At 36.7% G+C, this 14,354-nt stretch overlaps 1 protein-coding gene across 7 annotated transcripts in view; it reads left to right on the top strand.

Annotated features, from left to right (window-relative positions):
* The window catches only part of CDH19 (cadherin 19), a 116,214-nt gene that overhangs the window by 74,143 nt on the left and 27,717 nt on the right, over window positions 1-14,354 (top strand). For 6 of the 7 annotated variants that reach the window (XM_048289421.1, XM_048289417.1, XM_048289418.1 and 3 more), the window contains 5 exons: window positions 1,579-1,805; window positions 5,153-5,447; window positions 11,907-11,984; window positions 12,927-13,046; window positions 13,693-13,857. In XM_048289421.1, coding sequence (XP_048145378.1) covers window positions 1,608-1,805; window positions 5,153-5,447; window positions 11,907-11,984; window positions 12,927-13,046; window positions 13,693-13,857 — 856 coding nt within the window. In that variant the 5' untranslated portion in view covers window positions 1,579-1,607. The remainder of the gene's footprint in view (window positions 1-1,578; window positions 1,806-5,152; window positions 5,448-11,906; window positions 11,985-12,926; window positions 13,047-13,692; window positions 13,858-14,354) is intronic. The other variant, XM_048289422.1, reaches the window with a different exon arrangement.

Raw genomic sequence — 14,354 nt, forward strand, 5'->3', positions numbered from 1 at the left:
TCCCTTTCTGTGGCACTGCTTTCCAGCCTCTCATTCCCCAGTGTGTACATCCAGTGTTGCCCCGTTCCAGGTGCAGAATCAGGCACTTGCCCTTGTTAAACTTTTTACAGTTGGATATTGCCTAGCCCTCTAATTTTTTGAGGTTTCTCTGCAGAGCCTCCCTGCCTTCAAAGGCTCCTCAAAGTTTTGTATATCTGCATATTTGCTTAATATCCCTTCCAGTCCTGCATGAAAGTCATAAAGATGTTTAAGAATACATTTAGGAATACCACTAGTGACAGGTTCCCGGTTTGATGTCACCCCGTATCCCTTTGTGCCCAGCCTGTGAGCAAATTGCTCACCCAACTCATGATGTGTTTATCCAGCTGTGTATCAAAAATTTTGTCTAGAAGGGTACTGCGAGAGAAAGTATTCAAAGCTTTGCTGAAATCCAAAAAGATTACATCAACAGGCTTCCATTCATTAACTAGGTGAGATACCATGTCATAAAAGGCAGACAGATTTGATAAGCAGTACTTTCTTCTCATGAAGCCATACTGGTTTTGACCAATTACTGTGATGTCCTCCAGGCGTTTCTCACTACCTCCCAAAACAACATTTTCGATAACTTTACGAGGCACTGAAATGAGACTGACAAGCCTGTAGTCTCTGGAGTTCTCATTCTTGCCCTTCTTGAAAAATGGGACAACATTCACCAGCTGCCACTCAGCTGGAACCTGTCTGGATTCCCAAGACCACTCAAACATCATTGAGAGAGGTTTTGCAATGACATCAGCAACTCTTTGAGGATTCTCAGATGAATCCCATCAAGCCCTGTAGATTTGTATAGATCCAGCAGGAGCAGCGGATCCTGTAAAATTTCAGTCAACTGGGAGTTGATCATTATCTCAGTCATGAGCCTCCAGCTCAGGGCTCTGGGAACCCCCTGGTGCATCATGCATGTCAAAGGCAAAGGCAAAGGGTGTGTTAAACACCTCTGCCTCGTTCATGTCTCTGTTTGCCTGGGAAGGAGAAAGTTGTAAATTTTTGGTGCTTCTTCATGGGACCCTATCACTTTTGGCATTTTTGCAGGCATTTTGCTGAGCTGGGAAAGTGCGTAAGAAGAGGTTAAAAAAATATCTGCACCACTCCGTTTCAACTGCCAGACATCAGGGCTACTAAGGCTAGATATTCACCCTTCAGGCAGTTCTGTGACTGCAGCTCAAAATGAGCCCTGTCTAAGCAGAAACATACAATTATTCCAATGAAATTATTCCTAGGCTACACAATACAATTACTCAGCCTAATTTAAAAGATTAATTAATTGAAGGATTATTTTCCCTTTTTTTTTGCATAAAAAGTCCCTGTGTAGGGTATTCATAAAGAAAAGTTAAGCATTTGACTTTCGTGTTAGAGACTCTGAAAGAATGTCTATTTTAATCAGAAGCAGACTTTGTTTCAGCTCTTTACTTTTGGGGACAGGAGGAGGTATTTAACACTGCAAATCAGCTGTTACATTAACACAGAATCAATACATAAAAGTAGAAAGACAGAAGTGATGTTTTGTCAAATTTTTCTTCTTTTTTGTGTGTTTCACAGATTAAGATTTATTGAAAGAAGGCTTCAGCATGAATTTTTCTGCATTTCTACGTCTCATGGTGATATTGGTTCAACTTTGGCCTTGCTCTCTCAGCCTGCAAAACTCCAGCGCTCAAAACACAGTTCAGTCTTTCAAAGCAGTTCGAAGAGTGAAACGTGGCTGGCTGTGGGAGCCTCTTTTTGTGACTGAGGAACAGAATTCACTGGATCCTCTGTACATTGGACAGGTATGAATAGTCACAATTCAAAGACAGTACAAGGTTAGATTAAACATGCTGATTAGCAGCTCCTACCCTGACTTGGAAGACCAAACATCTCCAGCGACATGGAAATAGCAACAAATGTAGAAAGAAGAGATCAGGAAGACGTAATTAGGCAGTACTGTATCTCTCCTTTCCTATGACCTTGCTCAAGGTCAGAGAAGTCCAAGAACTGTAGGCCATGGCAGTACCAAGGACCTTCCTTCACTGAAGACTGCTGTCAAGGAAACTTCACATGCATGCTGTTACTAAAACTAGTTCCATACACAGCAGATTAAAGTATAAAGCTGAAAAGTTCCTTTCTTTCTTCTGAATGGAATTTAAGGACTCATTTATCAACATCTGGCAATTTGCTTGTACTATTTTTGGCACTGCATCAAAGCAGCCATACTGAGTGTAGTGTAGTTTACAAACAGTATTTAGCATGATTTTCTATTACACTAAGTAGCAGCTGATTTACCCCTCATTAATTTTTAATGAAGCTGATTAATACTAAATCCTTTTACCACTGAGAAACTACAGGAATCTGCATGGTTCATTAGATTAACATAGGTTTAGCACAACGAGCAATTATTTTTCACCCTCCTTTAAAAATGTGCTTTAAGATAATTGTCTTAATGAGGGTTTATCTGCCCCCTTCTCTCTCTGCTTATCATTATTATTATATTTATTACTGTTATTTATTTTTGTATGCTAGAAGTAATTTTAATCTTGAGATCTAGTTTTTCTTTTCTTTAAGGCCCTTTTTAGATGAATGAACCAAAATAAGTTTAACTGCTAATTAACTAGCACTAAAATTTAATTGGGCCCAAAGGGTGAAGTGCTCAAAATTCATTAATTACTTTTTCACAGCCCTTTCCAAGTAACTACTATGGAAGTGTGATGTCTCACTTCTGAAAGAACAAGTGAAGACATACTATTTTTTAAAAAATTATTATTACTTTTGCAACACCTTAAAAACAGTTTCCTGCAAAGAAACTTCATAAATGTCATGCATTTTCATGATCTCACCTTTTTATTTCTCACAGGTTAACTGGGGATTTTATTGAAGAATACTGTTAATATATTGCAGTGTAACCATTGTCTAATCAGACATATTTAATTGTGTCTTTTTATTGAGTAGAATATGCGCTGCTTTCAGCAAATGAAGTGGTAGTCTATGATCAACACAGGAATTTTTAGTAATTAAGGCCATGAAGAAAACTGCATCAACAAAAATACAAAGGTAGACAGTCTCTGTTTTTAAATCACTATTCTATATCAAAATCTTTTTACAGTGAGAACTAAATTTTCAAATTTCATTTAACATAGACTCATTACTCCTTTTCCATTATCAAGATTAAGAAAAATAAATGTGTCTATCAGCACTGCAATTGCAGATACACGAGGATGAGTACAAAAATTCTTGTTCCCAGTTCTCATTTACAGTGGTAAGACCATTTATTTTGTGCCCAGCCTAAAAAAACAAGTAAACTGAATACCTTTGCTATTCCTTCTCAGCAAATGTCATCTGTAAGAGACCTGTCATTTAACATGTTCAAGGTCATGAAATATTTGTAGATAAATGATTCTTAGTGTAATTGCTAAACACTGGTTATGTCTCAGTAGCCAGTCCAAGGCATGCTCCCAAACCCTAAGGGTTTGATGCATTCTGTGGTCACATCTGAGCCCTATTTTAGTCTAAAGAAGTAGATATAAATCACCTCTCCTATGTGCTGGGTTTTGTGATAAGGAAACCATGATCTATGGATAAGAAAGAATCTGTGTTGCCCCTTAGCGAGATGCCATATTTGGATGGTGTTAAAATGAGTTTGACCAGACCACTTAAAAAGGGGGCAACATGGTCCATGTGTAGCACACAATAACTTATGTTGAAAATATTTAAGTTGTTTGTATTTCGAATGGTTCTAAACTCCGTTAGACTTGAAAATTCTGTCTTTTGTACTGGCAAGGATAATTAACTCTGAATATTTTAGGCCTAAATACCTTTAGAGAACTCAGAGCAGGAACTGAAAACCGTTCCTCACAGTGTCCCTGTCACATTCTGAATAAATTATCTGTCTGATGCACGCAGATAATTATGCATTATGAAAATCTTACAAGACATAGGTATTCTTCCAAAGAAAAGTTAAAACTATTTTTGCAACTTCAGAAGTTATTACAAAATTTTTGAGTAGATCCAATAGGTAAATGGGCCCTATATACCCCATAGTTACTTCTCTCCTTTTCTATGGCCTCGTAACCTGTAGTGACCTTTAGGGACAATAACCATAAGCAAAAGAGTGAGATAATTAAAGTCAACAGTTAGGCATATTTTTTGCATTTTAAATATGTTGCTTCATAAGAGAAGCGAGCTGAATAGTATATTTTTTTAACTTTAGATCTTTCAATTAGTATCCAGGCTCTTAGACAGTTCGTTCTAAAACCAAAATAAGTGAAGAAAAAATAGAGAATTAATGATATAGAAATTACTGTTCCTATAAAATTCAACTGTGGATACTTGACATATTAGAAAATTTAGTTATTGTTCTTAAAATACTGGTCTATTATATATTTGGATGCTCTACAACAGCTTAATATCTTTCCTATATTGTGGCACCCAAACCTGTTCCCAGCACTCAAGGTGAGGCTAACATTAACGAAACTGTTTTGTTGTCATGAACAAATGCAGCTGGACCAAAATTGTCTCCAAGGCTCAGCTTCATCAAAGGAATCATCACCATAAAGTTCATCTTAGCAATACAACAGAGGATATAGATCATCCTGGAAGGAAATGGAAAATGTCTATCAATTTATTTCAGAATAAATAATACAGACTTACACCACAGAATGTCTTTCCACCTGTTTAATATTTCAACAGATACAGAACATCACTATTGCACACATTTACACTTAGCATTGCTGAGTACAAAAAAAATATAAACCTTAAAATGTACATGTCATCTGCAATAATAAAAAATTTAGATAATATTTAATGACTTATGCATAGTTTTCAGCAGAATTATAGAGGAGCTGATAAAGCAATGAACTAAAGTAGGCATTCCCTTCACTTCAAAGTAGCTGAAGCATCTCTTTTCAGGTTTATCATGCTTTTATAAGTCTGTTATATCAATAGTTTAAAATTACATATTTTAAATATTTTAAAATTAAAATGGTTGGCTGAAAAGGTGACAGTACCTTCTTTCAAATACTAGTATCCAAGAAGACTGATTAGTGACAGGGCTCACTGCAGAATCAAAACAAAGCATAAAAGGAACATTTCAGAACTTTATTCCTCCCAAAGTATGACTTATTTTTCTCTTTTGTACTTTCAGCTGAAATCGGATTTAGACAAGCAGGATGGCAACTTAAAATACATTTTGACTGGGGAGGGAGCTGGAAACATTTTTTACATCAATGAATATAATGGCAAAATTTATGTAACACAAAAGCTGGATCGAGAAAAGAAACCTTTCTACACTCTAAGAGCACAAGCAATTAACAGGAGCACTCAGCTTCCTGTTGAACCTGAATCAGAATTTATCATCAAGGTTCGAGATGTCAATGACAACGCACCACAGTTCTTGAATGGTCCTTATGTGGCCAGTGTTCCAGAGATGTCACCTGAAGGTATGATATGTTGTGAACCAAACTCTATTTCCTAATTTTTTCTAGATAGCTGTGTTGATATAAAATCTTAATAGCATATTTTACATGCTGCCTCTCAGTAAGAAGGAAGCAAATTGTTTTACAGCTCTGGAAATTTGCAAAGGTAAATTCTTAACTTGAAGGTTGTAAATACCTCTACTTAGCATTCTTGTTTTTAAATATTTAAGTACCTACATCTATCTAAGTCCTTTTACAGATTCTGGATACACACTTGGATTGACTATAGACATTTGTCTTTCCCATCAGTGATTCAGCCTTGAAACCTGCACTTGTTTAAAAATATAACATTCCCAGTCAAAATAGGTAGAGTACTAGAGCCAGTTGCAAAGAAAATGTGATGGCCACCCTCACTTTCTGCATGTTGCCTACCTATTTACACTGCCAAGCCTCTTTCCTATCAGTCAGCTTCTCTTTGTTTGGATAAGATTGTGTGCAGTAAAGGACTGCCTTCTGATTTCCTAAGTACATGAACTGTAATTTTCCAGTCAAGAGGAAATACTTCATCCCTGTACCTCTTCTTTCACACTTTCACGTGACCAGAAGACCTGCACTAAGATGTGTCATGTGTCTGGAAACTTAATATAACAAATGCAAAGCAAAGTCAATATCTGACAAATATAGGTGTATATATGCATCTTTGTGTACATACACATATGCATTCATAATATGTGTACATATATGTTTAAAGCCTTCAAAAACCCCTAAGTGTGAATACAGCTGATGTAAAAAGGCATGTTATAGATATCTCCAACTAACTATCTTCAAAATCAAAGGAAAACTGGATTCTTCAAATCTTACAGAAAGGATCCCAGTAATCCTTTAAATTTATATGCCTACCTCTTTTGGTTATTTCCTTTGCAATTGATATTGAAAAGAAATTCAAATATTGTGCTGCTTTAAATGGTATGAATCAATGAGGTCATTAATGTAATAGCATCAGTGATCATAAAGAATTTTAAAAACTATGTTTCATTAAGCATTATCTGCTCAACTTTTAGAGCAGGATATGTGAATATTTGACAGAAAGCCATAACCTTTATCTTCTTATACCAGCCAGGATAGCAGTTGAAAGGAAAGGATATTCATGCCTGGTGTTTAATCCAAAGTGGGGTTAGCATCTTGATTTCTGCCAGGAAGCAGCAGCTCACCATCACTACCAGCGACAGCTACAAAAAACATGCATTTGATCAGTTTATTTGCTAGTGACCCTGCTTATACCACCTTCTACCAGGGAAATCACTTCTGATTGTTTCTTCACTGCCACTTTCTTCTGTGTAGACAGACTTAATTCTGCATCTGACCTCTTGGTCAAATAACTTTTTCTAACATAATCAGTTGCTTGTTCAGAGGGTTTTCTAGCTTTTGTATCTTGCTCATTTACTCAGGCTTGGGGACAAGAAAATAGGTGTCTTGTCAAGGACCTCTGCATTTTTATTTCTTTTGTGCTCATAGTAAAAATGAGGACAGTTCATTGTCTAGAATTATCTGGGAGTGCACAAATTTAGGACTTTGGTAAGTCCTTTTTTTTTTTTTCCCTGTGGTAAAGCATGGTTTATAGGCCACTTAGTCTCTTTTAAAAATGTTTTTAAATTACTGATTATTTATTATGTCTTCATTTATACTCACAGAGACTTGTAACCATTCACACAAGTCTATGAACAACTGAATTTCTTCCATTTTATCTTTCTGTCTTTATGATGGCTATATGAAAAAAAAATAAAGAAATATAGTCAGGTAGGGTGGTACTTAAGGCCAAAATCAACAGTAATCTTTTCCCATATACCTGTTTCTCACCTGAAACCGTCAACAACCAGTTGACAAACGAGAAATTTCACTCTATACTGCCTTGACTTTGCTATAAAGAGATACACTAAAAATGAAAGGCTCAGTTGTCTTTGTCCACTCTCTTGTGTCATCTATTATATATTTACGTTCCTAAAATACGGTATCATGTCAGCATAAGATTAATTAAGCTGCAGAAAATGTAATTTACTTTGTGATATTCCTGTAATATTATAAATGAAAGCTATTCCAGTGAAATATAGAAACATATGAAATGAAAATAAAAGTTAAAAAATCAGAAGTAACACCATGTCTCATTTGTCAGAATGGTTGAAAAATGAAGCAAGACCCCTGTTTGCCTTCTCTCTCAGACACAGACTTCCTGAAACAGTAAACTCACAGATTTACGACCATCCAGTGTATGATACATGAATCCAGGTCATACAGGATCTTAAAATATTTTCTGCATTACTGCTTCTACACTTGACTCTCTATCACTAATACCATAGCTATTCCAGAGATCATTCTTTCACCTACTTCTTACATGGAGACACTACTGGAATACTAATGTGTATATCTGGAATAAACAATGCAAGCAGAGTGTATACCTTGATAGTTGTCAGCTCCAAAACATGAAATAACTGAGCCACACACCATGAGTACTTCTTGGTGCTCACTTACCCTGCTTCTCAAAAGGTAGGAACTGCACTACTGAGGTGAAAACTGTTTCAGTGTGCATTCTAAACTAACATTACCAGGAAATTTATAAACTCATAGCAGAGAAAAAGAGTGACCCACCGAAATTTGCAGTATTGATATCATAGTGGTTGCAACAAGTGCTTTTCTCCCAGTAAACTAAAACATACTCTTGCATATTAAGGGATGACGAACAGAATTATTTTAAGTGATATAGTGCAATAGAGAGGCTTTCCCTTTGCTCTGTTTCTCTAGCTTCTGTTCAGCTCACTGATGTTCAATCTCCTAATAACTTCATCACCAAAAACACTCTTAGGAAGTGTGGTCAATACTTGGGAAAGCAGGTCACTGCTAGTGCACATTTTGTCTGGAACTAAGAAAGCAAGTAGGGAATAATTCAGAGCTGGTCACTTGCTTCAGAGAACCACAGCAAAAAGAGAAAATAGGCCCAAATAACTTTGCCTGAAGTTAGTTACAAGTATGAATATATATACTAATGTGCCAACAAATTAGAATACATTTTAATTCTTTATTAGCTCTCTTTTATCTTCAGCACTAAATTTTATTAGGGTTTTATATGCTAGTATCACAGTAAATGAAAAGCATGTCAGCAAATGGACTCTTTTCTGAGAACACAGGACTCCGCTTTACCCTCAGGCATTTGGTACGATTTTACACTAAGTGTCTTCCTTATAGCTGTTAAACTTGTACAAATGCAGTATATCTGATGGAGTGGTTAGGAGCCAGATGCAATAATCTATCAGTACTTAATGTCTTTATAGATCTCAAGCTCTAGTTAGAAAAATGAATAGCTATTTGCCATACGAGGGCCCCATAGTATACCTAATGGGCTGCAGCTTTTAAATGGCACTACTATGTTTTGTGCAAGAAGGGTAAAACCAAGGCAGAGATACAAAGCAGCAGTTTACCTTAAAAAAAGCTAATCAAAAAGTTCAGTTGACATTTATATCACATGATGCTTGCAAGATCAGGACTAGGACTTTGGGGTTTCTTAATTTTTGGGGATGTGTGCAGTTATATATTAATTTAATGTTTTAAAATATATCATTTGTATCTGTTAAATTATTCTTCTCACAGTCATGTAGTTACAAATAATGTTTTTTGGGAGTTTTTTAGTACAGAATATTAACACTGCAATTTCTGTCACTCAACTACAAATGTTAGGTAAATATGATTCCATTCTGAAAATGGTTTGAATTGGGTTTTGGGGTTTTTTTTGTGGTTTTTGCTTTTTTTGTTGTTGTTATTCTCTTTTTTTTTTTTGGGGGGGGGGGTGGGTTTTGTTAGGGTTTTGTTTCAGGTTTTTTTTAGTTCATTTTGGTGGATCGTTTTTTCTGATGCCTAAATTTATAAAGAAATACAGATTTCATGGAAGTGAAAAATTAAAAACTGAGAAAGTATTCTAAAGCCAGGGTAATATTTTTCTTCTGCTTACTACATAGCCCATACTTAACATAGAGGTTCATGTAGTTATCACAAAATCTTTTTTCTAAAAAAATGTTAGAAATTATAGACTGCTCTTTACATGGTCTCATGTCACCCCAATTTAGAAATAAATAGTCTTCTTCTTGAGAGTGCAGGATATCTTTTATTTCTTCCCTCCAGGTCAGCTCCCTCTTTACTACATTCCTTTTGACTATTCATCTTTCCATTAATTACATCCACCAGCTGCATCCCACTGACTCCAACTGGACAAGGCCCTTACTTCTGCATTCTGAAATACTCTAGAAGAGTTAACAGACAAGAATAAAAGTGTTCTTGGGTCCCAGACAAGAAGGAAATGCTGGATTAGGTTCAACATTTCTTTATAATGCTTAGAAACTGTGCAGAAAATAAATCTACCTTTAAATGTGTGAGATGCGCAAAAGCTGTAATGATAACTTTGAAGTCCTATATATGTTGGATTTTATTCCTGATTTACTAAATATGATGCTGTAAATAAGTCCATTTCTAAACATGATTGTGGACACTTGAGTTTGTTTAGTAGAAAATGGCATTCATGGCAGAGTAAACCTGTTGGATCATCTGTAGTTCTTGATCCCTTCCTAACTAGCAATTTTTTTTTCAAAGCAACTCTGTTCTAGTCATGCTAAATTTTCTTAGAGGAAGAAATTTTCTGTGATTGTGAGAGCAATTTTCATAGATCACAGCTGATATGAACAGTTGTATAGATGAAGATTCCATTTACTCTTCAGTCTTACTAAAGAAATCTGTTATCTCTGAGGCATATATGTGCCCTGATTAAATATGAATCTTCAATTTTATCTTTAACATTTCTCCATAGCAATAAGATCTGTATATATATGTTTATGTATCTATACACATATCTAAAACACACATAAACATCAGATATTTGATATTGTAGGTGGGTTTCGAAGGACATATAAGTCCAAAATTTGGTGGGAATTAGTAACAGTTTAGTTTACTCTCTGCCTGAGAGAAGATAACATGCATTATGGAATCACTTCAAGTGCTGCTGAATAAATTGAGAGAAAATGCAAAAAAAAAAATATTGAAATAAATTTAATATTTAATTTAGCATATCCTTATATGAGAAAGCCTTTTTCATTTCTATTTGAAAATAAAACTATTTAACTGCTAGAAAACCCAGCAATTATTGTAATTTGGGTTTTTTGGGACAAATATCAACTTTGCTTTTGTCATCAAAAAGTGTATTTCTGGTTGTCATGGGTTAGCAAAGCATAGTCTCGGAAGTGATGTTCTTGCAAAGGGGTTCTTACAGCTCCTCTGTAACCTGACAGAACCTATCAGCTGGCCAGTTTGAATATGGACAATTTTTTAAGCCACTTAAAATTCTGACTGCTTCTGTGAACCACACTTAAGAATAGACAAACCCCGGGCAGAGCCTCTCTCTCTCGTTTCCGGTGCTGGGACAGGTGGCTGCGGGCCCTGTGCGGGGGCCAGCGGGCCCAGCCCAGGCCCTGCTCGGGCCAGGCCGGGCTGGGCCACGGCCATCCTGGAGCCGATGGGCCCTGTTCCACCCATGGAATGCCCCCCTCCCCTCCCCCCCACAGCCTTGCTGTGGGCAGCCAGAGCGGCTCGGCTCCCCCTCTCCAGTGTGGCCAAGATTCAGCCGAAAGCTGCCCACCACTGTCTGGCAAAGATCATGCGACCAACAGTGATAAGCGAAATTCCAGCTGCAAGGCCTGGGTGAGATTAACCCTTTTAGTGCTCTGAAGAGCTGAAAACCTGAGGGAAGATAAAGAGGAGATGCTTAAAGCTGAAATTCTGTTGTAAAGCTATGATATATCAGAGTATCCCATTGTAATTTCATGAAGGCGGGGGGGTGGAGCGTTCAAACTGTACTTGTGAGCAAAAGCACCTGCGCCGAGATAGGCAGATGCTGAAGCAGCTGTAATTTCATGAGAAGTTTGAACAGGGAGAGATGGAAGTGATGAGGACTTTTGCTCCAAATGGGAAAGGAGAAAACCTCAGTTCCTAGAGATGCTCCCAGAGATAGTCCTAGAGATGAAGATGAGGAGGACCCTTTGCTCCCAGGGAAGGAGAAGGGCCTCTGTTCTTAGAGATTAAATGCTCCCAGAGATGGGATGGGTGAAGAGAACTTTTGTTTCTGAACAGCTCAACCTTAAAATTGTACCCCAGTAATTCAAGAGTGGACCCTCAAAAGCAGTTGTGGGAAAAGCTGCAAGACGGGGGGAAGGGACTCACATGCGAGCAGAGAACCAACCTGGGCGGCTGTCTCGTTGTGATGTTTTCATAGCATGAGCAAGAGAGACTCCTCTTCCTAAACGGACTGAACAAGGTTATTATGCAAGTAGTAAACAGACTGAACATCTTAAGGGTTGTCTTTTTACATTGTCAGTGGGAGAAGGGAGAAAGGTGGGGGGGAGGAGAAGTGTTCTGAAGGTGTGGTATGGTTTTTTCTTTTCCCTCTTTTAGGTCTGCTAATAAACTTCTTTATATTCTTTCAAGTTTGGTGCCTGCTTTGCTTTTCTCCTAATTCTTATCTCACAGAAGGTAAACAGTAATGAGTATTTTAGACCAAACCACTACACTGGTCTAACTCCTTGCACTCCATATTTTCTTCTTCTTCTTTTCTCCTGCAGCATGACTATACTGCTGTATTGATAAGCAGGTGCAACTGTGTGAACATATGCCAGAAATTTTTAGAAAGTAGCTTGATTTCCTGCTGTTCCTCACAAGAAGTGATATTTGTATTCTAATTCAGAATCTAGGTGAGGAAAAGAGACAAAAATAATTATTACCTTACAAAATGATCTTACTGTGGGTATTTTTTTTTCCAAGGACAGTCATAGTGATGGTGCCATGAGATTGCTGTCAATCTTCTATCTAGGATATAAACAGCTTCCCATTGAAGAAGAAATCAAGCTCTGCAGTTTGATTCCACCATGTTTTGGCACTGGAATTTCTGCCATGAGTTTTGTACTGGGACAAGCTCATTAAAGACTCAAGGATAAAAAAATTTATTGTAGCCTTGTTCTTGGCTGCTTTGCTTGTTAACAATTAATTTCTTTATCACCAGTGGACCTGCTGGTGATAAAGTAACTGTGTTTTCTTATTCCTATGGGAATCTTCCATAAAATACTTTGAAAAATATACAAGAGGAGGAGAAACAATTTGCTTTGCTCCATTCACATATTAGGAAATAGGCATGATATATGTAGTATTTTAAGCTACATAAATGTAGTGCTGAAAAATCATATACTATTTACTTTTATTTTAATTGAAAATTTGAATGCAACAAGAATAGCTGCTGAGGAAATATCTTCCCTTTTTGATGATAAATATTGCTAGGTGCCTTTTGCTCCTGTAAATTTTTATGACTGTTTATTAATGTAACTGTTATGCTAAAAGGTTTTTAAAGAGTTTATGTTCTGTAATTATGAGAAAATTTATACAAGAAGAAAACAAACATAATCTATTTTATTTTTCCTTGAGGTACTTCGGTTACACAGGTAACAGCTACAGATGCTGATGATCCTTCTTATGGGAATAGTGCTCGTCTGCTTTACAGTCTCGTTCAGGGACAGCCTTATTTCTCTGTGGAGCCAAAGACAGGTACTACAAATGAATTTGTAACTTGACAACATTCATAAACTAATAAGATGGATGAAAGCAAAATTTTCTTTCTTGATTTCAACACAAAGATCAACTGATACCACCCCACACTCTTACATCCCTGCTTAGTTCCTAGATTTGAAGAAAATCAATTTCTTCTTTCCCATAGGATAATGAAATTCTTGCTCTCTAGAATATCCAAACTTTATTTAGCAAATTATCTTGTTAGAATAAAGAGTTGGATTCTGAATATCCCATTCAATAAATTAACCTAGGGACACTTCTCAATTAACAGCTCTATGACACATCATGTGATATTTCTATCTATGTGTTGGAGAAACCACAGATATGTGACATCCCTCCAAAAACCAAATTTCTGAGATAGTTATATATGATAGAGGAAATATATGGAGTATTCTGCTCCCCAGAACTCTAAATATACAGAATGGATTTGACATACAGCATACTTGCTACCTTGAGTACCTATTCCCTGTATTAGGACAACTGTGCTGTGCACAGTCTAAAATGTAAATTCATAACTGGGTCCAGTGATAAATTTTATACCCATATTATACTAGAGACCCATGTCAGATGTTGAGAAAAAAATGAGACTTATATGCTATTATACCATACTTTTTATTTTTAGGGGTCATAAGAATGGCTTCTCAAATGGATAGAGAAACAAAAGATCAGTATTTAGTCATCATCCAAGCCAAAGATATGGTTGGGCAACCAGGAGCATTTTCTGCAACAGCCACTGTTACCATCAACCTCTCTGACATCAATGACAATCCACCTAAATTTCAACAGCGTGAGTACAGGTTTCTTACTGTAATGGAAGTCTTGAGGAAATTTAGATCCACTGTAGCTCTGTTAGGTTTGCTGGTAGGTCTTTTTAGAACAGGGCTGTGCTTTGACTTCAGCATACAGCTGTAAAAAAGTAAAATAATGGGAAAAAAAATTCCTCACAAAAGCACAAAAACCAAGAGGAAAAGAAGACCTATCATTGTAAAAGATCTCAAGCCTGCTGGTTTTACTTACCACTAGACTTTGGAGACAAATTACTAAACTGCTTTCCTTATAATTTGTACTACCTCAGCCTAAAATCTGGAAAATGGGATATTTAGCACCATTTTCACTCACCTTCTTTCTTCTTTTCCTCTCTTCCTTTTTTCTGACAGATACTATAAACTTTTTGGCAAATGATGTGAGCCTCTCTGTCCAGGTAGTTTCTAGTAGATGTGGGAGCTGCTTATTGGCCCTCCACTGTTTTTTACCCTGTTCGTTCATAGTGTTGGAATGGACCTT

The sequence above is a fragment of the Corvus hawaiiensis genome, chromosome 30 (genome assembly GCF_020740725.1).
Source record: "Corvus hawaiiensis isolate bCorHaw1 chromosome 30, bCorHaw1.pri.cur, whole genome shotgun sequence".
Lineage (NCBI taxonomy): Eukaryota > Metazoa > Chordata > Aves > Passeriformes > Corvidae > Corvus > Corvus hawaiiensis.